Below are 26,196 nucleotides of genomic sequence, written 5' to 3' on the forward strand. Positions count from 1 at the left end.
AGATCCACATATGCAGCAGGGCAAGGTGGAGTAGGCAAGGACCCGAAGTTCCTGGGGAAGGAGCACTAGAGTAGGCTGCTGAGGCCGAGGCCGTGGATGCCTCCTCTGTGCATTGATGCTGGGAACATGGATCTGGGTCAAGGATTCTTGCCCTCTCTGATGGCCATGGACCTCTTCATTTTCAGGTTCGCCTGTCTGTTGGAGATGATGCTCACCTTCTTCTTGCTAATTTTCCTGGGGCTCCCATGTGTGGACACCACAGTCAACAGTTCCCATGGATTGGACATCAGTATCCGTATGTTGGAAGCTACCATATCCCCTGAGGAAAGTAAGTTTGAACTCAAGACTCACAGTGTGTTGGATGGAAGGAGAGCTGATTTAGAGCTGATGAGGGTTCGAAGGAGGTGTTTGGAATTGGACTCAGCAGAAGCAGGTGGCAGGCACCTTTACTCACTTGGCTGCCTTGTGGGTTTGAGACAAGGTTTCTTTCTCTAGTTCAAACTTGCAGAGATGTCCTTTCCTCAGTCTCAAAATCCTGATACTATGTGTGATCCAGGACACTGAGCTGCTGCCGCTGTTGCTAATTTAACAAAGGGCCACAGTCAAATTACTAAGAAAGAACTTGAGTGCCTGAACATTCCTTCTTATACACTGGGCAAATTTGATTTCTGCCAACATTACTGTTGCTGGGCACTGGTGGTAGACACCTTTCATCCCAGCACTCAGGAGGCAGAAGCAAGTTCAAAGCCAGCCACAGAGAGAGATTCAGGATAGTCATGACTACACAGAGAAGCCCTGTCTCAGAAGAACAAAACAAAAGTGCATTAGTGTCTACACCATGCAGCTCTGTTTACTAGACATGGATCATGAGGTCACAGTGACCCTTTTCCATTTCTCACAGCAAACACAAGGAGGGAAATTAGTTAGATCTTTTTTTGCCTCATAATAAAGTTTATTTCATCATATACTGACCTGGTTTTAATATGTAAGCATAATATGTAAGTGGTACTCTTGAGATTCAATAGGGTTGAATAGACTGAAGGATCCCACAGAGAGCTGCTGACCAGGAAAGCCAAGGGAGCAAGTGTCCATAGCACGTCCCAGAAGGGAGAGCAGGTACTGAGTCCAGAGAAGTCCTGGAGGATTCTGGTGTCCTGGGCGGCCACTGTTCCATAGAGGGGTGGACAGCTTTGAAGAACTCAGCTGTTTGACATGTGAGCAGCCTTTTAGAAAAAGAAAAGATTCTTGAAGGGACCACTCCTATCCTGGATCTGGTCTGTCTCTTCCTTAGACTAGGCCAGGTTCTGAGTTCTGCAGGCCTTGGGGTGGCTTGTGTGGAGAACTGTACTGGGAAGCAGCTGTGGGAGGAGAGAGGATGGGAGTAGGATGGTGGAAAGACTTCTTGGGGAAACACCTACCCAACTGTAGTTTTTTCGTTCTTCAGATATGCGTTGCTATACATGTGCCCAAACAAACTCTTTCAAATGCCTCAAGGAAGAGATTTGTTCAATGGATAAAAGATTCTGTCTGATAATTGCCACACGTAAGTATTCACACTCTGAACACAGGATAAATAATCCTCCCTACACAAACTTGGGGGTCAGGGTCAGTCTGTTGTCTCTGCAGCCAGATCCAGTGCTCTTCAGGCAGCTCCTTGAACTGAGAGCCTGTTCACAGGCACTGGGTTCGGCCCACTCATAGGGTAATGTGCGTATGCTTTTCAGGAGCCACGAGCATATGGTGGACAGTAGGCTGACAGTCTACACACCCAGAGTATCTAGGGAATGAGAGTGCTGTGGCCGTTCCAGGCCTTTGTCCCCAGGCTCTCTATTCATAGGGGCAGACACCCTGGTTCAACTTTTGTGAATCTTTGCTGGTTTATTTGGTTTCTGACCCTCTGCATTCACATCCAGTAGTGGTTACTTTTCTATTGCTCTGGTAAAACAGCCTGAGCAAAACAGCTTCCAAAATAAGGCATTTGATTGGGTTTATGACTTCAGAGGGTGGGAGTCTAATGGTGGAGGAAAGGCATGGTGGCAGGGACAGCTGAGAGCTCACAGCTGGATCTGCAAGCAGGAGACAGAAAGAGCTAATAGTCGAAGGTGCTAGTGTTAGGAAATCCCAAAGCCTGCCATGCCCCAGTGACACACCTCCAATATGTCCACATGTTCTAGTCCTTTCCAAACGATACCACAAACTGGCTACCAAGTAAGGATTCAAACATAGGAGTCTAGGGAGGCCATTCTCATTCACACTACCACACACCCCAGCTAGCCAAATTCAAGCAGTAGGTGCCCACTTCTTCAGGGTGATGCCTGCCATCGAATATGGAAATGCTTGAACTGGATCAGGGTACACAGCAGGCAAAATAAATATTACTTAAGGAATCAGTGATCTTTTGTGGAGGAGAATGGATAGATTGCAAAAAAGATGTAGCCATCTTCACATCCCACAACACAAGATGAAATCACCCACTGGACTGGGGAATGTGCACGAAAAGGGGAAGCATTTCTGAAATGTAGGCAGTCAGGCAGCTCTGAAGTTCCCACTTCAAGCATCCCTGCCATGGTGTCTAGACTGAACAGCACAAAGGCTAAAGTCATTACGGGTCTACAGGGAGGATGGTAGAACTTGACCTGGGAAGGAACAGACAGCAACGGTCCTGATAACACATTGCTGTTTTGTTCCAACAGTACTTTTTTTCCAGAGCAGAGGAGAGACTGGACTTGTGCTCTAGGCTTTACTTTGCCAACATCAGCACCAGGCAACCTAATAATACTACTAATAGATTGAAATCACCATATGAGAATAACACAGAAATGGCCAAATGCACACATTTTCCACGGTTCCTGCACGGACGGATTCATTAAATTAATGCAGTGTGTGATGTTGAGCATTGACAAGGCCCTCATAAATGAAGCCCTGTGGAGTTCTTTCTCCATCACAGTGCAATTAACCTGTGAACTATAGTGAGGGAAGGGACTGCCATGTCCTTGACAGGAAGGAATTTCCACGCACCTAGTAGACAGGCAGCCCACCCTGAAATGAGGAAATATTGTGTGTTGGATGACTCATGAAGAGAGGACTCATCAAAAATGAGTAGAGATCTCTGACAGAGAGCTGAAGTTTATAGATGGACACAGAGTTTCTGTGGGGAGGGGGCTACTTGGCCTGTGATCACGAGGTCCTTCTGATGTCGGGCAGCAGACAAGTCTCAGGGCTGTGGATGCTAAAGCAGTCAGGGTGAGTTCTACAGCGGAGGACCTACATCATGGCTGCAGACTGCCAGGGAACAAGCAGAAGCAAGGCCGCCAGCCTTCAGCCCAGGACTTCCATCAGGGTGTTGCCAGTGGAGCTCACTTCACATAACTCTATGTGGTTGAGTCCATGGTGATGGCGGTCTTGTTCTCTATGGAGCCTTGCTTGAATGGACCATCTGATCCATGTTGGAGAACATGTCATCAAGGGCTCCTGAATTTTTACATGGATTCCCAAGTTTGGAAAGCCAGATCGAGGGTTAGGAAGGAGTTCATCCTGGAGTCATGAATGTGGGCGCTCTTTTGTACGCTTAGTCCTCCCTGGAGTCTCAAGGAACATAGCTTCTGATCACTGTTTGATTTAGACCTGGTAACTCTTAGGGTAATATTTGAACCAGAACTGAGGAGGACATTTCATTTGCATAGCTGTGTGTCCTGAGACTAAATTGTGAACTGGGAAAGGACAGTGACAGATGTAAAGATGGTAGCATCATATGGACAGGTAGTGTGGATATTATTACTGGAACAATCAGGCCCTCTTGTGTTTTCTGCCAAAAATTCATGACAATTTCTTGTGAAATAATCTTTCTGTACAATGTGAAGTACTGTCTAACTGAATGATTTAATAAAAAGCTAATGGCCAATAGCTTGGCAGAATTTTCAGGACTTAGAGGATGCTGGAAAGAAGATGGATGGATTCACCAGTTAGACGAGGAGGACGCATGACTTGTAGGATATGCGGTAACAAATTACATGCCCTGTGGCTGGTTGTGTCTGACTGTTAATTTGGGTTTACAATGAAGATCTGAAGGTGGTAATTCTCCACTTGGTATCCTTTCTAGGTATGAGCTCACGGGAACTCTTAGTCCACAAAGCTTGCATTCGTGACTGCCCATTTCTACAAAGTCCAGCTCCAATGATTCTTAGAAGGCTTGCAACCACCAATAGTTTCTACTATACTAATTGCTGCACAGGCTTGTTTTGCAATGATGGGGGACCTTCTAATATAGAGAGAGACTTGCTACCCCCTCATGTGATTGAGGAAGATGTAATTGCAAGAGCTGTGCGTCTGAGGCAGTTCAACCTTCTCCTCAGCCTTGTCTTAATCCTCTCCAGCAGCATACCGACCTGAGAAAGCCTCCTTGGTCTGTACTTACCTTCCCACAGCTGTAAGCAACTTTGCTTTTTGTTGTCCTTGTTAAGCAGAGATAGTGTTCGGGGCTCTGTTGGGCCCATTCATAGCTTGTTGTAAGAAAGAAATAAAGATTTGTGTGTTGAAAATACCCCTGGCTATTGTTTTCTTGCTATACAGGACTACTCAGCCTGTGATCTCTACTCAGAGCAGCTCCTTCCTCTTCTATATCCTTAAGAGTTCCTTCATGGGATCACAGTTTGAGAGCTTGGCACCCTTTAAACACTGTAGTCTAAATACTCATCTCACTAGGTAGGTCCAAGGCACCGGACAGCCTTGGTATTTGAGTGTTTGGAACAAAAGACAGAAGTGTTCTGATGTCAGTCAGTATGTAGGCTGTTAAGTCCGGTCCCAGCTAAGTAGCTGTTCTATAAACTTTCAGAGTTTACATTTAAAGTTTACTAGAATTAACACAGGTATGAAGAGTACAGTGCTCATGAATGATGCTATGTTTATCAGACCACCATAGTACAGACCTTTTCAGTAACAAATAAAGCACACATGCTACAAAGATGCCACCTGATTTCAGACAAATTGGACTTATCATCATTGGTGCTTACCTTTCATTCCCAGGCTCTAAGCGTTTAAGACACTTGCTTATTTACACAAGTTACTCTGAACTGAATTGCCAAATTGCAGGACAGGACCTGACATGCAGCTCCATGTCACTGAATAGATTCATTAACAGGAAAACCGGTTTTAGCAACTCCATTCGAAGTATATCTGTGCCATCTCAATTCTGAGTGAGAATATTTTCCTTGAGGGAAGCCTTACAGGCTGCAATCAAAGATGTCTTCATGAGAGATCTTAGTAAGTGCTCTGGGGGTTTAACTCTTACATTGTTGCCAGTGTGCCCAGTCAGATTCCTTGTTGGTAACTGACACTTGCAAAATGGCAGATTTGTAGAACTAGTAGCATCAATCTCCTGTCCTCTAAAAGCAGATGTACAAAGCATATAAAACTTATTATGCTAATCCTGGGTAGACTCAACTGCAGGTAAAACACGCCAAAAGTTATGTTTAGACTTTGACTTCCTATACCCATAGAAATAGGAATTCCTTGTACTCCCACAGAATAATTTATGATTTTCTTACCCTCCTCCATAGGCTTAACAGGTAGGTTCTTGTTTGTCCTAAGGACCAGGTAACCAAGAAAATTCATTAAGCACCACAAGGATATCCATATTTCTCCAACTTACTCCTATGTTAATTGGAGGATTAGGGTTCTAGGCCCAATATTATGGTTAGTACCCATAACCTGTGCTGTTTCCACAGACACCATAGCAAGGAACAAAGTCCCATTAAAAATTCCTTGGCAATGCAAGTTGAACTATTGTGTCCCCTTGTCACACAAATGCATAAGTTGTCCCCAGGTGGGAGAATCAGCCATTCATTTTAAAGGCTTTTGCATCTCTTTTTTTTCCCAGAGTCATGTCACCCATATCAGAGATTTCTCTTGCTCATGTCAGATTTTGTCAGTTTTTATGATATCCTTTTTGTCTCCTGCAGAAACAAGCATACCGCAACAAACACCTTCCCTGGTTTCCATTATGATGTTAAAACATCCTTGTAATACACAGGCCGAATCAATTCTGCAGTTAAGTCCACAATCCAATGCCTTTCAGCACCTGTTGTCCCTGTTTAAGTAGCATTTAATTTTTCTTAAATTAGTAAAGCATTATACAACCTCTGCTGGGGGTCCACATATCTCCCTTCTATTTAAAAACGATCTCTTTACAGTACAATAGATCTTTCAACAATTGCTGTCCTGTAGAATGATACAGTATTTCTGTAATGTGTTTTATGTTATAACACGCAGAAATATTGTTTTATTTTTGAAAACATAAGAGCATTTCGGTTTTAATTTGTATTGCTAGTCCTACTATAGCCATTGCTTTTAGTAACTGTGTAATTATATAATCAACCTTTACAGAACTCAAAAGCAGATGTCCATTGAAATCCAGAGTATGTATCACTGGTAGGATGGATAAATTTTAATTTCTTAAATTTTGTTAAATGAAATACATCCATTTACCAGTTTTAATTTTTTGTGTACCTTTAGGATTACTTTCTGCAGGTAAAGGAACATGCTTTTACAAAGAACAAGGAGGGTGAATTTTAACTTCTTTAGCTTGTTGCCAGGTAATGAAAAAAAAAAGAATTTAAGCCATTACTATTTCTTTTTGTTGAATTTTTTGTTTGTTTTGCTTTGTTTTGTTTTGAGACATGGCTTCTTTGTGTAGCCTTAACTGTACTAGAAGTTGTTCTGTAGACCAGGCTGATCTTGAACTCACACAGATCTACCTGCTTCTGCCTCCCAATCGCTTGGATTAAAAGCAAGTGCCACCTCTGCATAACATAAACCTTTACTATTAAATTAACATGATGTTTATGATGTATTAAAATTTGTCTTTCAATAATTGATCATTTTCTTCATTTCCGTTTGCTCATGGCCCAGATAATCCAGTATGAGAATGGATATGTGTTATGTATGATGAATAATTTCTGTCTTAGATTGCTGGTTGCAGTTACATGAATAGAAATGTTAATTCTGAATTATCACAAAGAAGTTTTACAGGTTCTACATGTAATGTAACCCTTGTATATTGAGAACCAATAATTATATTAAGAGGTACATTAAAATTGAATAAAGGCCATTGAAATAACATATAACTGTGATCTTTGAACTGAAGCATACAGACTTTGAATGACCTTACTTATGTTTCCTGCTTTATAACCAGCCATTCCTAATTTGTGTCAGTTTAAAATGTAAGAGCCCAGATAAAGATGCTTTTTTTTGTTCTAACTATATGGGGGAAGAATCCACCATTACATTCTTTTTATATATTGATGTCACTTACTTATGAGCTATTTGTTGTTAATTTCCCCTAAGAAATTGCTACAATCTCTTTGTCAATCAAGGCTAATTACCTTCATTCACAATTGTGTAATTACAGCATTAGTAAGAACAATAACATCGCAGCTGAATCCATTCCAGACAATTAATGAAGTCTTATTCTTCCCCTTTATAATTAATTTAGATACTTTTTATATAGGTTTTTAATGTTTCACTCTTTTTATTTGATTAAAAAAACTATTCTAAATTATTATCCTCCCTTTGCTTAATGAGTCCAATAGGGAATGAGTAGAAAATAGAGTAACTAGAATACTATTGGGAGATCTAATCTTTCTTCATAGGCATTTTCTGATTTCTCTTCTACTTGAGCCAATTCCCTTTCTACTTTACCTGTTAATTGCTTTGGAGTGTTTAAATCCAAGTCACCTTATAAAATTTGAAACAAATTAGTTAATTTTTGAGTAGTTAGTCCAGTGGTAGGCCACAACCAGTTACTATCACCTAATAACTTCTGAAAGACATTAAGAGTGTGCAGTTGGTCTTTTCTGATACGTACTTTTTGTGACTGGATTTTCTGTTTCCTTCATTTAAGTCTTACAGAATTAAGAGAATATCAGGAGCAATCTTTAATCCCCAACAAGGCAAAATCCTTTATACTACATTAAACATTCATTCTAAGGTATCTATATTAGAGGAAGCCAATATGATATTATCCATATAATGGTAAATAATAGATTTAGGAAATTGTTGATAAATCATTTTCATTGGTTGATGTACAAAATATTGATACAGACTAACATTCTTTGAGGATGGACTTTCTCTCTCTCTCTCTCTCTCTCTCTCTCTCATATATATGTATGTATATATATATGTATGTATCTCTTTACAGGCTGGGCATTATTATAAGCAGCCACTATGAAAACAGATTTCTATCTATCTTATTCTTGCAAAGGGATGGTGAAGAAACAAGCTTGTATATCAATACTGTAATGGGCCAGTCTTAGGTAATAAAGAAGGTAAACGTATTCCAGGATGTAAATATTCTGTAGTTTGAAATACTTATTTACACCTCTCAAATCAGTTAACGTTCTCCATTTTCCAGAATTTTTTTTATTACAAATACAGGATATTTCCAAGAACTAGCAGTTTCCTCACTATATTTAGTATCTAACTGCTCTTTAACTAGCTGCTTAACTGCATGTAATTTTTCTTTAGTTAAGGGGCACTGCTTCACCCATACAGACTTATTAGCTAACCATTAAAAAGCAGAGCAGTGGGGCTGGAGAGAGGGCTCAGAGGTTAAGAGCATTGCCTGTTCTTCCAAGGATCTTGAGTTCAATTCCCAGCAACCACATGGTGGCTCACAACCATCTGTAATGAGGTCTGGTGCCCTCTTCTGGCCTGAAGGCATACACACAGACAGAACATTGTATACGTTTTAAATAAATAAATATTTTTTTAAAAAAAAAGCAGAGCAGTGGCAGTGACCCCTACTCCAAATTTGTATAGCCAATTTCTGCCTTGTCCTGCTGCTGGACAACCTGTATAGCCTGTACTTTCCTTGATAATTCTTTCCAATTCTTTTTCCAGTAATATTACCCATTTTAACATCATTTTATGAGAAGTTTATGAAATTGTAAAAATAATAACTTGAGTTCCTCACTACAGCATGAGTTCTAATTGGCATTCATAATAAAAACCCAGAGTCAGATAAATAGGGGTGATAACTGAAAGATCAGAGAAGCAAAGCAATCAGCTACTAGAGATCTTATCTCTGCAAAATCCTCAGACTTGAAAGAGACCGAGCTCTTGTTTCCTCACATCTTGGATGCCTCTCTCTGCCCAACCATATCATATTCTGTTTGTCTCTACAGGTCTTCAGACTGCAATGGTTACTGTAGAAAGAATGTTTGAAGAAAAGTTTGCCTTGTTGGAGATTACAAATTGCTCCTGAAAAAAAATGTAGAGAGAGGAAATTCTGTTAATTACTTAGGATATAAAGTAGGTTCAAAATATTAAATCCTTAAAGGTGTAAATTAGGAGAGACTGATTGTAATGAATTTCAAAAATTGCTAGGAAACATTTACAATCTATGGTTCATTATTGGGGTAAAAAATGATGAACTGAGTCATTTGTTCAAAACCTTGAATGGGGACAAGGACTTGAATAGCCTATGAGAATTTTCAGCTGAAGCTGAAAAAGAATTGGCTTTGCTGGAAGACAAACTACAGGAAGAGAAATCTGGATCCAGAGGTGGATTATACACTGGTTATTATACCATCTATGCATTATCCTACAGGAATATTAGTGCAGAGGGAAGATATTATCTTAGAATGGATCGTTTTACCACATAAACAGAGTAAAAAAGATTAAAACTTATGTGAAAATGTCTCTGAGTTGATTCTAAAAGGAAAATTGAGACTTCATTAATTAGTAGGAATAGGCCAAGCAGAAATTATAGTATCTTTTACTAATGATGAAATTGACAAATTATGTGCAGAAAGTGAACCTTGGCAAAAAGTTTGCAGTAATTTTTTTTGGATGGATTAACAACAAATATCACAAAAGCAAGAAAATTCAGGTTATAAAGAGAACTAACAGGATCCTTCTCATATTATATGTGAAACACAATATCTGGAGGCCCTGCATTCTAGACAGATGCATATGAATCAAGAAAGCAGGTTGCAAATCAGAAAACTTAAGTAAAGTGGCTCAAAACCATTATGATTCTGTCCAAAATCCAGAATTATATGCTATTCTCATGGCACAAATGGGTTTTATGGAAGCTCTTAACATAGTTACTGATTTACAATATGCAGAAAGTGTTGTTTTGCATATTGAAACTACTGAATTTATATCAGATGATACAGAATTAACTATTATTTATTCAGTTACAAGAAATAAGCAAGAATAGGAATCATCCCATATATATAAAATATACATCTGATCCCATACAGATTGGCCAGACCCTCTAGCACAAAGTAATGAAAAAATTGATCAACTATTGATAATAAATATGATGGAGGCCTCAGAATTTCATCAAAACATCTGTCAATAGCAAAGGTTTGAGAAAAGATTTTTCCATCTCTTGACAACAAGTCAAAGAAATTATAAGGAAATGTCCTACTTGTTCTTTATGCAACTAAACACCATTACCTGCAGGAAGAACACTCAAAGGAATGAACTCTGGCAGATAGATAGGTTTCATTTTGTAGAATTTGGAAAATAAAAATATGTACACCACACCATCGATACTTACTCAAGTTTTCAATTGGCAACTGTGTTGAGTTTGAAAATGTGTGTAATCACACATTTGCTAGAAAGTATTGTAGTAATAGGAGTGGCGGGGCTGCATCCTCGGCACCCCGGCCGCCTGGCTAGCTTATGCTCCGAAATAACAACACACAAACTGTATTCTTTTAAACACTACCTGGCCCATTAGTTTCAGCCTCTCAACCCATTTCTAATAATCTATGTAGCATCAGTCTTACCGGGAAAGATTCTAGCCTACGTCCATCCTGGGTCTGAGCTTCATGTGTTTGCCTCGGAGAGCAGAGCTATGCGTCTGCCAGGGAGAGGGGAGCCTGGCCTCTCTGAGTTTACTTCCTCTTCCTCCCAGCATTCTGTTCTGTTTACTCCTCCCACCTATGTTTTAACCTATCAGGGCCAAGCAGTTTCTTTATTGCTTAACCAATGAAATCAACAGATTGATATATGGCACTCCCACATCACTTCCCCTTTTTTTGTTTAAACAAAAAAAGGAAGGCTTTAACATAGCAAAATTACATATAACAAAACAGTTATCAAGCAAGAATTAGTTACAATATTTATATCTATTTTATCTTTTATCATAACAACGGAAAACTAGAACTATAACTATCTATCTATTCTTCAACTCCATCAAAGATTCCAGAAGAATACAAACAAAAAGTAAGCAATTTTCAAAACTCTAGAAATGACAGAGACATCTCGCTGCCTGTACAGTCACCCAAAGTTCCTCTGTACCGTTGGGGCATCAGTCTTCAGCCTTCAGGCCCATAGTATCCAGCACGTCCAGACATGTGGACAACTGAATCCACTGAAAGCCTGAGAAAGCTTGGGAAAGAGTAAAGCATGTTTTCTTGGTAGCAGCGATTTCTCAGGTCTGCTCTGCTTGCTAGAAGCAAGCAAGCACTCTCATCTAAGAGAGGCTTCCTGACTCAGCTTCAGCTGCAAAACCCTGCAGCTCTTAAGAGGTCCTGCCACGAAACATTTAAATGGTGTTGATAAAAGCCGACTGAATGCTTGTTTGTTTTCAGCAGTAGCAGGAAAAAACCTGTGTTGTTTTAAAATGCCAGCTTTCTGGACCATCCTGCCAGGGCAAACTCTGACTGTTTGAGGCAGGAGGGCCAGCTACTGAGAGAGGACTTGAGTGTTGTCTGTTGCAGCTTGTTTGATGCAACAAACAAGGCAAGGACCTTGAAACACTGTAGACTTGTGGCACTGAATGCGGCTCTGGCCGGTACCTCAGCCACAAGGTTGGAATGGCAGAAAGCTAAGGAATGGGCTGGATCTAGCCACCAAAGCCACGGCTTTAATCCTACCCATATTGCTCAGTAATTTAAAGGCTCATGTGGTCAGAAAAAGAGAGAGAGATACAGTAAAGAGAGATTCAAAAAAATTTTTTTAATGATTTACAGCGTGTTAAAAATATATGCAGACTAAAAGTTGAAGTTCTTAAAGTAAAAAACAAAAAAAAAAGGAAGAGAGTTGTTATGTGTGGTAGTACACACCTTTAATCCCAACACTTGGGAGGCAGAGGGAGATTGACCTCTGTGACTTCAAGGTGTGGTAGCACACGCCTTTAATCCCAGTGCCTAGAAGGCAGGGACAAACAGATCTCTGTGAGTTCAAGGTGTAGTAGTGTACACCTTTAATCCCAATGCCTGGGAGGCAGAGACAGGTGGATCTCTGAGAATTCAAGGACAGCCTGGTCTACAGAGTTATTCCAGGTCAAAGATACAGAGAACCTGTCTCAAAAAGCAAAAAATAAAAATAAACAAAAAAGAGGTTAAAATAAAGCGCACAAAGATGGAAAATACACAGAGAATCTTGATACTGTATGCTATTATGTTCTGTTTGAATTGTCTGAATGCTGAGGAAGGAGCAACAGCTGCTAAAAGATATTTGTTTATAAATGCTGCTGAACTAATCCAACATAGATATTTTGAAAATGCCTTGACTTTGAAATTTGGATCTAAGGACATGATGCTTTGGAAAGGAGTTTCTTATTTTGTGAGTGAGAGTCTGTGGATTTCTTCTATTCCAATATGGTATGATGGACCACGCCCTCCTGAAGGGTTGCTGTGAACACCTTCAGAAAATTGCTTTGCTCAACTGCCAACTGAGATGAAACTAGCATACAGGTTATACCATGAAAGACCTAATTAACGATGCCCCCATTCAGCAGGAAGCAGTTTGGAGAGAAATAACTGCGCCCATATTCCCAAAAATTGTTTATAAATGTTCTTTTACATTTAAAGGGGGATATGATATAGGTATGAATAATTTGCATTAGTATAGATTTTGCTTTATTGATAGAGATTTAAGGTCAATTTTGTTATATGTATCTGTATTTCTGATCTTTATTAAGGTATTGTGATTGTGTAGTTCACTTAAAAATGTAATGTATATAGGTTGTTAATGGATAATCATTAATAATAGTAAAGTTTGTAGTCATGTTAGTTAGATTTTCTAGATATATAGATATATATTTCAGTTAGATCGGCATTCTTCATATCTTTCAAAGACTATGGAATATGCTATTAAATGTTTTAATAACTTAGGGCTTTTCATGACAATGAGACACTCTGCTCCTGGCAGCACCAATCTACTTCAAGAGGAAGATGGACATCGAAGAGAATCCTTATGGAGTTTCATAGCCATTTGGGCAAGAAACTGCTCTTGCCTGGACTATTGCATAAACTGGACACAGAGAACCTGCAAGGAGAGGACTACTGAACTTGCCTAAAGGTGAGATGATCTTTCGGAGTTCCTGATTCATGAAGGAGTCTGCGAGACATTCTGCAGGACACCACAGATAGTGACTGAACTGACTTTGAAATTTCCTGCTTCATGGAAATGTCTCTGGATACTATGGGCCTGGAGGCCGAAGATGGATGCCCCAACGGTACAGAGAAACTTTGGGTGACTGTCCAGGCAGCGAGATGTCTCTGTCATTTCTAGAGTTTGTAAGTTGCTTACTTCTTATTTACTTAGGTAATATTATATTCTCCTGGAGTCTCTGATGGTGTTGAAGAATAGATAGATAGTTATAGTTGTTTTCCTTAGTTATGATAAAGATAAAATAGATGTAAATATTGTAATTTTTACTTGATAACTGTTTTGTTATATGTAATTTTGCTATGTTAAAGTTAAAGCCTTTCCTTTTTGTTTAAACAGAAAAAGGGGAAATGAGGGAGGAAGGTCATTGGTTAAGTAATAAAGAAACTGCTTGGCCTCATAGGTTAAAAGATAGGTGAGAGAAGTAAACAGAACAGAATGCTGGAAGGAAGAGGAAGTGAGCTCAGACTCAACAGCTCTGCTCTCTGGAGCAGAGACGCCATGCTCCCCTCTCCCGGGCAGACACGATTCAGCTCCGACCCAGGATGGACGTAGGCTAGAATCTTCCCGGTAAGTGCACCTTGGGGTGCTACACACATGATTGGAAATGGGCTAGTCCAGGTGCGAGAGTTAGCCGAGAAGAGGCTAGATATAATGGGCCAAGCAGTGTTTTAAAAGAATACAGTGTCCGTGTAATTATTTTGGGGTATAAGATAGCCAGGAGGCCGGGGTGCTGGGGACACAGCCCCGCCGCTCTTATTACAACAAGGTATGACCATCATGTGTATACCTGTACAAGTTAAGACTGACAATGCTCCAGCATATATCTCTAGTAAAGTGGAACAGGTTTTTTTTTGCTTATTGCAATATTAAGGCATATTACAGTTATACCACACAATCCTATAGGGCAACAATTATAGAAAGATCAAATTGAACTTAAAAGGATATGCTAAATAAAGAGAAAAAGTTAATAAAAATCCCCAGAAATAGATTGCATAATCCTTATCTACTTTGAGTTTTCAAAATGCTAATGGTAAATGAACAACAGCTGCTGAGGACATTGGATAATAGAAAAACTATGAAGTTAAATCAGTCTGTAAACTTTAAAGATGTGCTGACCTCAGAATGGAAACCAGGATATGTGTTGTGGGATTCCCCTCTGTATGCTATGAATACTATTGGTAAGTAAAGAAACTGCCTTGGCCTGCTGATCTTAGGTGGGCAGGGAGAGCTAATCCAAATGGTGGGAGGAAGAAGGCAGAGTGTAGGAGAAGCCATGGAGCTGTTGCCAGAGACAGATGCCAGAACTTTACCCAGTAAACCACAGTCATGTGGCGATACACAGATTACTAGAAATGGGTTAAATTAATATAGAAGTGTTAGCCAATAAAAAGCTAGAGCTAATGGGCCAAGCAGTGTTTTAAATGATATAGTTTCTGTGTGATTATTTTGGGTCTGAGCTGCTAGATGGCCAGGAAACTAGCACGTGTCCTCCTCACAACAGAAGAGATGATAGTTCATCAAACAGCATGGTAAAAATTCTTTTTTATTTGATCAGATATAACTTACCAAAAAGGAAATCTTCCCAAAATTAGGGTTGGAGAAAGGCTTTGTTTTGTCTTTCAGGAGAATGAATGTCAGAACCTGCTCCAATGAGTCAGTGGCGGTACCTGGAGGGAGGTGCTAGAAGTGAGAAATGTCACATAAAAGGAACAGAGACAGAAATACAGGATAGATTTGGAAGGTCTGTTGGTCAATACTACACAGCCCTGGGCTTATTTCAGACCTGATTTCATAGCGTTCAAAGGCAGAATGCAGAACAAAGAGCAATAGAGTCCCTTAACCACCTCACTGCACTGTCCTTGGGAGAAAGAAGCATGCAGGCTCTCTATCTGTCATGGTGAGTCCTGCTAGCAGCAAGCAGTTTTATACTTTTTCTGGATGTGCCTTCAGTGTGTTCTTTCCCTTGGGCTAATCAGAACGTTCTCACAGCTCTTGAGGAGACTGAAACAAGCAAGCCCGAACTCAAATAACTTGTAAATCAGAGTAGACTCCAGATGGAAACTGAGTCACTTGTGCCCCTCCCCCTCCATTTTAAGACTCTGCAGAGTCTCTCAGATGACTGTGTCTGTTTTAGGTTGTTTTGTTTTACAGTCTTATCCGCCATGGGAGCATGAAGCCCATGATTCATGGTCTGTCTTTGATTGAAAGGAGGCAAAGAAAACTTACCCAGCTCTGGCTCCCAGCCTCTGGTATCATAAGGGGAGTGTGCAGAATTTACTCCGTGAAGAGCCGAGCCCACTTTCCACAGTAGGTTTAAAACCATCGTGAAAACTACAGGTAAACAAATTATGCCCAATAGAACACATGTTCAAATAACTGCAATACTATTAAGAAATAACGTAGATGCTGACCATGATGGAACAATCTTTTAAAATTGTTTTAAAATATCTTTAGCTGCTTTTGTAGCATTACAATTTAATTTAGCCCTCTTCATTTCCATAATCTCTTGATGTAATTTAGTCAAATCTAAGGACATTAACATCATACCAGATCCCTTTAAGATGTGTTTTAACTCTTTTCTATCCAATAGAACTTTAACTAAAAACAGAAGATGTAATACAAACCCATTTATAATTAGCATGACATTTTTAGTTATACTCTGGTTTGTAGGATCTGGAGCTCATTTCCCCAAAATCATACCACATTATATAGGGCATTTAATTTATGTTCAATTTTTACATCTATAACTTCTTGTATATCCAAAGTTAGATAGATTTTTTTAGAGAATTGATTAACATGCCTTGTGGACTGAATAAATTGACATAAAGTCATTGAGGCAACTGCAGTAGTAGTAAGCCTAACAACAGGAGCTGAAATTCCTGCTGTAACTAATTTATCAACATGGTTTTTCTACGTAAAGCTTTTTCTTGATATTTTTAATCACTTGTAACCCTTTGTGATCAAACCATGGATCATCTACATACAATGTCAACATTACGGATAACGTTGTTTTAGAATACACGGGTATGATCATCCAGTTGAGAAATACAATTAGTCAAATGTAATTAGGACATGATTCATTAAACACAAAACCATTTATGGAAATTTTTACCTCTCCTTCAAAAAGAATGTCAGATATTTTTACACAAGCTAAAAAGTTTCTTTTGGGGGCAAACAGATTTTGAGGAACTGTGTTGTCCTTCCATTATTTCCGTAGTTGCAGCAAATTTTTAAACATAAGCCTGTGAAAATCTCATACTAGAGTATGAAATTCCGGCTGACAATCCTTGGGTCTAAGATTTTGTTGCAGACACAGAGTAAGAGTCACTATAATCATCTTGATTTCTAGACCAGTCTAGAATGTACTGTGAAGTCCCTGTGATGTTGGAATTTCACAGAACAATGCCAGCACCTCATCTCCATAACAAGATTCTGTGAGACTCTCCCAGATCTTTCATGTGTGCAGGAAATCGTTGAGGGAATGAGTGAAGTATCATTTACCCAATTACCTCAACAAGCAATAACTTGGTATAGTATGCACATTGTTTATCATGTCCCCCATTAGCTTTGGAAACACTCCAGAACATGCGTCCAAAGAAATATTCTTTACAAAACATAGGAATTTCTTTACCATACCCAGTATAAGAAACATTTAGAGCAATGGGGAACTCATGCGTGGCAGGTTGATCTAAAAGTAATGTATCATTGAACATGACCACAATTTCTTTTCCTTCTCAAACCGCAGGATGTAAGATCAGTGGATCAGGAACATAAGCCCAATAGGTCTCTTTCTGACTTTTTTGGATTATCATCAGCAACATCAGAATCAGCATATCTCTGCTCCACATACCACACCATAAAGTCATCCAGCTAAGGAATCTGAAGATCATTGGACAAATAAGACATGTGAAGAAAAAGGACAAATTATCTAGAAAAATGACCTAAGAAAAGTAGTCAATTGGCCTACTAGAATGTCACATTCCCAACAGGATCAGGTTTCATAAATCTTACCAAATGTTTGTTTCTGCTGTTTTATACAGACACATAATGCAAGGGGACTTTTTGTTTTCCCAGTCCAATTAAAAATTAAAGCTGTCTATGGGGTGTGACTCTCCCCTTCTCTAAACTCAAGCATGTTTGTCACAGTAAAATCCAAAATCTCTGCCTCACGTAAAAAAAGCCACCTGATTTTGGACAGAAGAAAAACAAAATTTAAGGGACTATCGTATTGCCACTAATCTCAAAATCCTTTTTTTTTTGACTCTTTAAATCCTTTCTTAAGGTATAATTATTATTTCAAAATAGGCAAGATTAATGTTGGAGGTTGAGGACATGGATCAAAGAATCCCAGGCTAACTTTAAAATATTCCAATTATATTTTTATTATTATAAGGGGCAAACTTAAACTTATGAAACAGGAACAAGAAGTCCAACCTCAGCTGTGTAGTGCATGAATGAGAGAGAGAGAGAGAGAGAGAGAGAGAGAGAGAGAGAGAGAGAGAGAGAGATGGGTGGGTCTGTTGTTTTCTCTGGGTACCCAAAAGGTTACTTCCCAACCTGGGGCAACCTCTTAGAGGTTTCTGGCTGACAGAGGTTCCCCTTCACCTCTCCCTTTTGTCTAAATAAGACAGTTCCAAACCCAATACAAAACTATAGAGGAATTCTTCAGGATGTGAACTCAGGATTTCATGAGGGACCACTGAGAATCTCCCTCCTGATAAAGCCATGTGAGTTATGTCTTTATTCCCATGCCTCCACGCCAGACCAGAGAGATACTTTATGTCGGGGTCTGGTCCAGAGAAATAATTGATCATCTGGGCTAGCACTGTACCCCGACATAATGGTGCCCCGATGGGACGCTGATCCGCAAACCCTAAAAAACAAGGAAGAAGTTACCAGACGTGAGGAACCTGTGAGAAAAAAAATTGGTGGATACGTGAGTATTGAGCACTCAGAAATAGAGATCAGAATTTATAAAAATGTAGAGAAGAGAGACAAAATTTAAATGAGGAGTAAAATTCGTAAATAAGTTATATATATGGGATAAGGAAAAATTATTCAGTTATATATGTTGGTAGCTAAAGAGAGAGTTGAGCAGAAACAATGGCAGGGATATTTAGAGTCTGTAAGCATGATAGTCTCAGAGATACAACTTAATCGCTTGCTAAAAAGGTAGGAAAAGTGAAGGAATCACCTAGGTACTGCTGAAATCGAGGTGCCATGCGTGCACAGTAGCACCTGAGTCTAACCCACCTGTGGGTAAAAGGCAAGCAGAGTAAGTTTAGAGAACAAATTGAACCACACAGTCCGCAGCAGAGTCAGTCAATAGAACAAAGGAGAGGATTTATGAATTCTCTTAATTTTATGATTACAAGTTAAAATTAAAAAAAAAGATAGCTAGAAATTGGTGCAGCTAAGCCTGCCAGAGCTTGGGAGGGCAGGCTGGCAGACCTAGAGAGCCTGTGTTCTACATGCTGCCGTGCTAGAAGCTGAAAGGCAGGTTTGAAAATAAGGTATCCTCAGAGAGCTACACTGATATCCAAAGGGGCTGTACCAGCTTGCATTTCCACCAGCAATGCAGAAGTGTTCCCTTTTCCCCACAACCTCTCCAGCATAAGTTGTCGTAGGTGTTTTTGAACTTACCCATTCTTACAGGTGTTAGATAGAGTCTCAGAGTTGTTTTGATTTGCATTCCTCTGATGGCTAAGAATGTTGAACATTTCCTTGTCTTTTAGCCATTTTAGATTCCTCTGTTGAAAGTTCTCTGTTTAGGTCTGTACTCCATTTTTTATTGGATTATGTGTTCTTTTGGTGACCAATTTCTTGAGTTCTTTGTATATTTTGGAGATCAGACCTCTGTCTGATGTGAGGTTAGTGAAGATCTTTTCCCATTCTGTGAGGGGACACACATGCTCAGGGAGGTCAGAAAGGCTGACCTTGGGAACTTTTATTCCCCTAAAACCGACTGTTTGCAGTGTCATGGTTGACCAGGATGCCCAGCTATTCTCTAACAGGTAAATTACTGTGACAATTTCTTCTCAGAAGTCAAGCTAATTTACAGCATGGTGTGTCTTTGATATCCTAATGCAATCTAGGCATCCTTTTTCCTACTATACCTCAGAGGCCTGTCCCTTTATAGGAACCCAGCTGTCAATCATTCTCAGCCCTCAGAAGGGACTCAGCCTTCTCATGGGGGAGACATACATATGCTCTGCCTCATTGCCTGGTAGAACTGGAGCCATGGAAGCCTAATGCCACCCCCTAGAGGCCTTGGTTGGGACTCTGCCCAGCAGGTTGACTACCGGCAACAATCTCTATACAAGCCAGACTCAGCTCAGTGTCCAGGGTCAGGGCCCTTCATCTGTCCACCTCAGTAAAAACTTGAGGCTTAACTCCCAGGCACCAGTCTCTCACAAAACACAGGAAAAGGGAGATGATGCTTATGCCTGTGCCAGGAGCCCTGAACTGAACAGCAAGGCGGCAGCATGGTGAATTCTGAAGCCACCAAGCTTCCTAACCGAGTCTGAGTCAGTTGTATCTGAAGCATCTGGAAAACAACAACAACAACAACAAAAATCCCTCAAAATCATAAGGATAAGATTTTTTTTAAAAAAAAAAAGTGGTGTGGGAGCTCACTGAGGAATATCTAGACTGCCTCTTGGAAGGACCCAAGTTTCTCATTACTGTTTCCTTGATAATATTTTCAGTCTATGTGCATGTGACTGTTCTAAATGCACAGGCAAAGTCCTAGACAAAACTGTAAACAAGATCATATTATTTTTTCTTTTAAAGGTTTGTTTATTTTACTTCTAGTTTATGAGTGTTTTTTCCTGCATAAATGTCTGGAGAGACGGCTCAGTGGTTAAGAGTACTACCTGCTCTTCCAAAGGTCCTGAGCTCAATTCCCAGCAACCACATGGTGGCTCACGAGATCTGGTGCCCTCTTGAGGAAGAGACCTGGTCGGTTGTCCGCATTAACTTAGACCATGAAACTCAATATGGACAAGTTTAACAGAACCGCCTATTATGGGCTGACCATGCATGCTTCAGCACTGCCAGGGCAAAAATTTTATGATTTATTCATGTCTGTGTACCACATGTGTGCAGTGCCCAAAGAGGTCAGAACAGGGCATCGGATCCCCTGGAGTTGGTGATTTAATATGTGGGTCCTGGGAACTGAACCCAAGTCCTCCCACTTATAGCCGGTACTTTGAGCCATCTCTCTTGCCCCCAAATTCGCAGTATTTGTACATGGTCCATAGGCTTTAGAGTCTGTCCACACACACAAGATTCTAGGGAGTCTCAGTGCGGTTCATACGGTAGAAATTCCTTTATGTTAAGGCAAGTACAGCCTTTTCCAGACTGGTAGATAACTCTGTAGGTAAAGCAATCGCCTTGCAAGCAATTGGAGGACCTGAGTTCAAATCACTCGAACTCATATAAAGCTGGACACAGTAGGGTGTGCCTATAATTTCAGGGCTCCTCTTGTGAGATAGGAGGAGGTGGGGACAGGAAACTCTTCAGATACTTGAGGGTCAGCTAACATAGAGAAGCACACAACACAGAGACCCTGGTTTAAACAATGTGGAAAGTGAGTGTCTGAAGGTGCCCTCTGACCTTATGAGCACTGTGGTACACATGCACCCCTCCCCTTTTCGAGTGAGCACACACACAAACACATATGTTGGATGGCTCCAGAGGGTCACCAACTGAGGTTGTCTTTTGGCTTACATACACACACGGCACATGTGAACCTGCACCCACACACCCACACCCCCACCTATATACATGAATGCGGACATACATGTCCATGTACACAAGGGGTCTGGAGAGATGACTCAGGTGTTAAGGGCACTAGCTTCTCTTCCAGAGGACCCTAGGTTGGAACTCAGAATACATATTCATCCGTTCATACGTGCACACACACTCTCTGCTTCTTATAAGTCCACAATATCCATTTCTTGGAAAGACTCAGCACGAGTTGAGCCAAGAACTATCCATACTAATCCAAGGTTAAAAAGCTGCATTTGTAAAAAACACTAGCAGTTTTTTATTTCTTTTTTTTTAAAGATTTAGTTACTTATGCAATTTATGTATATGGATGTTTTGTCTGCATGTATATCTGCATGACAGAAGAGGGTATTAAACAGCTGTGAGCTACCATATGGGTGCTAGGAATTGAACTTAGGACTTTTGGAAGAGCAGCGAGTACTTTTAACCACTGAGCCATCTCTCGAACCCTAAAACTAGCATTTAATTAGAGTCATGAGAATCACTTATCAATAGATGTACAGCTTGTATTAATTTCTAAAATGTGTCACTATACAACTGAATTCACAAGTCAGCTTTCTAATGAAGAGTGCCCAGGAATTTGTATCTCAAAATACTTATTCTGTCTTTTGTAGTTTTAGACTCAACAGAAACCAGAGAGAGACAGAAGAGCAATGCTTAAACACAAAACCTGAAGACAGGTGGGCAGAAATAAACTTGAGTAAAATAGCTCTGGGCAATTGCTTAGAGCTCCAGTAGTTCCCACTTAATAGGAGGGAGGGCAAGGCTAGGGGACTCGGGTGTATTTTCCAGCAGTCTTCACCACAGCCTTGGAAGGCAACAGGCTGATGACTGGGGGAGGGAGTCTCTATTATCAAGAATGAGAGGATCTTAACTAAATCTATACTCAAAGGAAATCACATTCTTCTGTCCTGGATGACTTAGTCTAAGTCAAAGGCAGCCCTTCTTCTCAGCAGGGGTGTTTCTGCTGCACCTCTTCATAGAGGATCCACCCTCTGCATCACTCCAGTTTGGGAAAGTACCTTGGAAGTCTTTGTACTCTCATGTTCCAACACTATTCCTATGGTGTTTGAAAAGTGTGTGTGCGTGCAAGCATGTGTGTGTGTGCCTGCAGGTATGTATGTGTGTTCACCTGCATGTGTGTGTGTGCATGCATGTGTATGTATGTGTGTGCTCACACTCCTGCACGCATGGCAGGAGCACTTGTTACCTTTCTCCTTGCTGTGACAAAATGCCAGAGGGAGAAACTTGAGGAAGGAGGTTTGCTTCAGTTCACAGTTCAAGGCTGCAGTTCATCATGGGAGGAAGCACAACTCCAAGTGTAGCTGAAGATTTCTCTCCTGCAGGCCTGTTCCCAAATACCGGGAAGCACTTCCCAAATAATTGACTTGGAGGCTTAATATAAATTTTAAATGCTTGGCCAATAGTTCAGGCTTATTAATAACTAGCTCTTACATATTAACTTAGCCCACATTCCTTATTTATGCTCTGCCATATGTCAGTACATTTATTACCATGAAACACTCATCTCCTGCTCTCTACATTTGCTGGCGATTCCTGACTGCACCCTTAGTTAGATTGTCCTGCCTATACTTCCTGCCTGGCTACTGTCCAATCAGCATTTTATTAAAGCAATTCAAGTGACAAATATTTACAATGTACAAGAGGCCTATTCCACAGCAGGAAAGAGCTTCAGGCTGCTGCTGGTTATATTGCATCTGTTGTTAGAATCAGAGACATGGGTGCTGGTTCTCCAATCATCTCTTCTTTCTATTCGGCTCAGGTCTCCAGCCCATAGGCTGCCGTCACAGACAATTACAATGAGTTTTTATCTGCCAATCAACCCAATAGAGAACTCCCTCACAAACACACCCAGAGGCTTGTCTAGCACGTGATTCTTTTTTTTTTTTGGTTTTTCGAGACAGGGTTTCTCTGTGGTTTTGGAGCCTGTCCTGGAACTAGCTCTTGTAGACCAGGCTGGTCTCGAACTCACAGAGATCTGCCTGCCTCTGCCTCCCGAGTGCTGGGATTAAAGACGTGCGCCACCACCGCCGGGCCTAGCACGTGATTCTAAAGGAGATAAACCAGGGAGGTCAGGGATCAGCCTGGCCTAGTTCTCCATCCCTTGCCGTCTTATTTTTGAGACAGGGTCTCTCACTGAACCTGGATTTCATTAATTTGTCTAGACTGGCTGACTGGTGAGCTCCAGGGACTTTCCTATTTCCACTCCCCGGTGCTGGGGTTACAGATGCACACCTCCACCCCTATGCCTGGCTTCTTCTTCTTCTTTTTTTTTTTTTTTGGTTTTTCGAGACAGGGTTTCTCTGTAGCTTTTTTGGTGCCTATCCCAGAACTAGCTTTTGTAGACCAGGCTGGCCTCGAACTCCCAGAGATCTGCCTGCCTCTGCCTCCCGAGTGCTGGGATTAAAGGCATGCACCACCACCGCCCGGCCTCGCCTGGCTTCTTACAAGGAAGTTGGGGATAGAACTCTGGTCCTCATGCTTATGCTGCAAGAGGTGCTATTCACTGAGCCACATCTCCAGAAACCATTTGTTTTTGATGGCGTACTGCCTTAGTTAGGATTGCTATTGCTGTGATGGAATACCATGACCACAGTAACTATGGCAGGAAAGGATTTCTTTGACTTCCACCCTGTAGTTCATCACTGAAGAAAATCAGAACAGGAATTAAAGCAGGGCAGGAACCTGAGGGCAGGAGCTAATGCAGAGACATAGAAGGTTGCTGCTTGCCGGGCGATGGTGGCGCATGCCTTTAATCCCAGCACTTGGGAGGCAGAGGCAGGCGGATCTCTGGGAGTTCGAGACCAGCCTGGTCTACAGAGCTAGTTCCGGGACAGGCTCCAAAGCTACAGCGAAACCCTGTCTCAAAAAAACAAAACAAAACAAAAAAACAAACAAACAAAAAACCCAGAAGGGTGCTGCTTACTGCTTTTCTCCTTATACCATGCTCAGTTTACTTTTTCATAGAACCCAGAATCACCAGCCCAGGGTGGCATCACCCTCAATGATACACATACACACACAGACACACAGATACGCACACATACAGAGCCTTGTCTTGCTTCATCACAGACAGGTTGGTAAGAGGCAGGTTATGAGAAGGTGTGGCTTTGACATCTGTGGATAGAATACAGAAATGTGTGTTTGGCTAGAAGGGCACAGTGGGTCACATGCGTCCCAGCCTTCACTGTGCCACTCTGACTACTTCCCTGGAGACAGAACCCAGCCACAGTGCACGTGCAGCCACACAGATCCAGTACCAGAAGAGACTCGAGCTGGCTTAGCCAGAGTCTACAGATAAGATGTGGGCACAACTGACTCACTCGCTCATGTTACTCCCAGGAAGATACACATCAGAGTGGAAATCGATTCTATCTGAGGCCCGAGTTTCTCAAGCAATATCCTAGGATGCAGTAGCTCCTCACCTTCCACCTTGTTTGAGGCAGTGTCTGCTGCTGAGCCATGGAATTCTGGGATTGTAGATATGAACTACCACATCCAGCTTTATGTGACTTCTAGGGATATGAACTCAGGCACTCATGCTCAACTGCAGGATCTTTCCCCACTGAGTCCCTCTCCTTCTCCCTACCAGCCCTTGTATTTGCTGTCTGTGGGTTGAGTCACTTATTGCTGTGCATGGCCATCAGAATTAGATGTGTGCCTGAGTATTCATATGGCGCAGAAATGTTTCACAATACAATGGACTGGACCGGGTTTTCGGGCCCCGCCCGAATGCTCTAGGTCCTAGAGTCTAGGGTGTCTAAGCCCTTCCTAGACTAAAGAATCCTTCTAGCAAGTATGTAGTTCTTGGTCAAGTCAAGTCATCATGTAGTTACCTGTACCTGGAGCCTGCTTCAGGGAGAATTTAAGGCACATGCCATGTCTTGCTTAGATTACTAAGCTATATCTGGAAAGGGCACCTTCAGAGCAAGCCTTGAAGTCCAGGGAGACTATCTCCAATGGTTTGGGTGTTGATGAATTATTACTAGGGATAGAAGAAGTTAAATATCTGAGTGACCAAGCTTGCTTGGAGGGAAAATCTCCTGGAGGTAAAATACTGTCATAATAAGAAAAAGTCCTACTTTATTAACCAACACCAGGGATGTTGTCCTGGGGATCAGCGTCATATTAGAGGAGATGTGCTCTTCATTTTGCTGGCACCAGACTATTCTGTGATTTGATCCAGAAAAAGAGCCACATAGAATGTTGGAAACATTGAGCCAAGATCATCCTAGGAACCTTCTATAACGCTGTAGATGCAGAGCTGACAGGGATACTTCTCCATGTGAATGGTACCAGGGATCCTGTAGGTGTTTTGTATAGAAGGTTCTCATGGGGCTAGAGATGGCTGTGTTGACAAACTGCTTGCCCTGAAAGCACAAGGACCTCAGTTCTATCCACAGAAGTCACACGAAAACGCCATGTGTGGTAGCAAACATGGCGAGGCAGGGACAGGAGGATTCCTTGGGCTCAGTAGCCAGCCGGAATAGCTCAAGAGGTGAACCATAGGGCAAAGCGTGACTGTATCAAGAAATCAAAAACAAGATGATGATCCCTAAGGAAGAACACTCAAGGTTGTCCTCTGGCGTTGACATGTATACACACATGTGCATACATGCCTACACATGCATGGAACTTCTCACCAGCAAGAAGCCACAGGCTGCCTCAGAATCTGTGATAATTGTATACCCTTAGACAATACACCATAAATCAAACACGCTCAAGCCTGTGTGACAGCCATGACTAGGTTCTAAGGGCTTGCAGAGCTTCCAAGCACAAGGATGAGCAGCCTCAGAGCTGCTGCTGGGAGCCCTGCTGTCATGTGGGTCTCAGCAGAAAGCAGACATTGTGCTGCAAAGTATACATGCTTCACTGAAGAGAGGGCTTAGCAGGGAAGAACACTGGCTCCTCTTCAGGAGGATGCAGCTTCTGTTCCCAGCTCCCACGTGACAGATCAAAGCAGTTTGTAACCAC

At 41.3% G+C, this 26,196-nt stretch overlaps 1 protein-coding gene across 1 annotated transcript; it reads left to right on the plus strand.

The window, feature by feature from the left end:
* Positions 1 to 204: 204 nt before the first annotated feature.
* On the plus strand, positions 205 to 4,389 carry LOC121461475 (glycosyl-phosphatidylinositol-anchored molecule-like protein). The gene is made up of 2 exons (XM_041672561.1): positions 205 to 328; positions 4,100 to 4,389. The coding sequence occupies exons 1-2, from the start codon at positions 205 to 207 to the stop codon at positions 4,387 to 4,389; spliced, it is 414 nt and encodes a 137-aa protein (XP_041528495.1).
* The last annotated feature ends 21,807 nt before the right edge of the window (positions 4,390 to 26,196 follow it).

Source organism: Microtus oregoni, unplaced genomic scaffold (assembly GCF_018167655.1).
Source record: "Microtus oregoni isolate MIOR12 unplaced genomic scaffold, Mior012 000022F_ref0000154, whole genome shotgun sequence".
Taxonomy (NCBI): domain Eukaryota; kingdom Metazoa; phylum Chordata; class Mammalia; order Rodentia; family Cricetidae; genus Microtus; species Microtus oregoni.

Bases quoted from the DNA above. Each gene is read 5' to 3' on its own strand.
- LOC121461475 (XM_041672561.1), top strand. From the start codon at position 205: ATGATGCTCACCTTCTTCTTGCTAATTTTCCTGGGGCTCCCATGTGTG. The intron at 329-4,099 runs GTAAGTTTGAAC...TATCCTTTCTAG, and splicing joins TACCATATCCCCTGAGGAAA to GTATGAGCTCACGGGAACTC.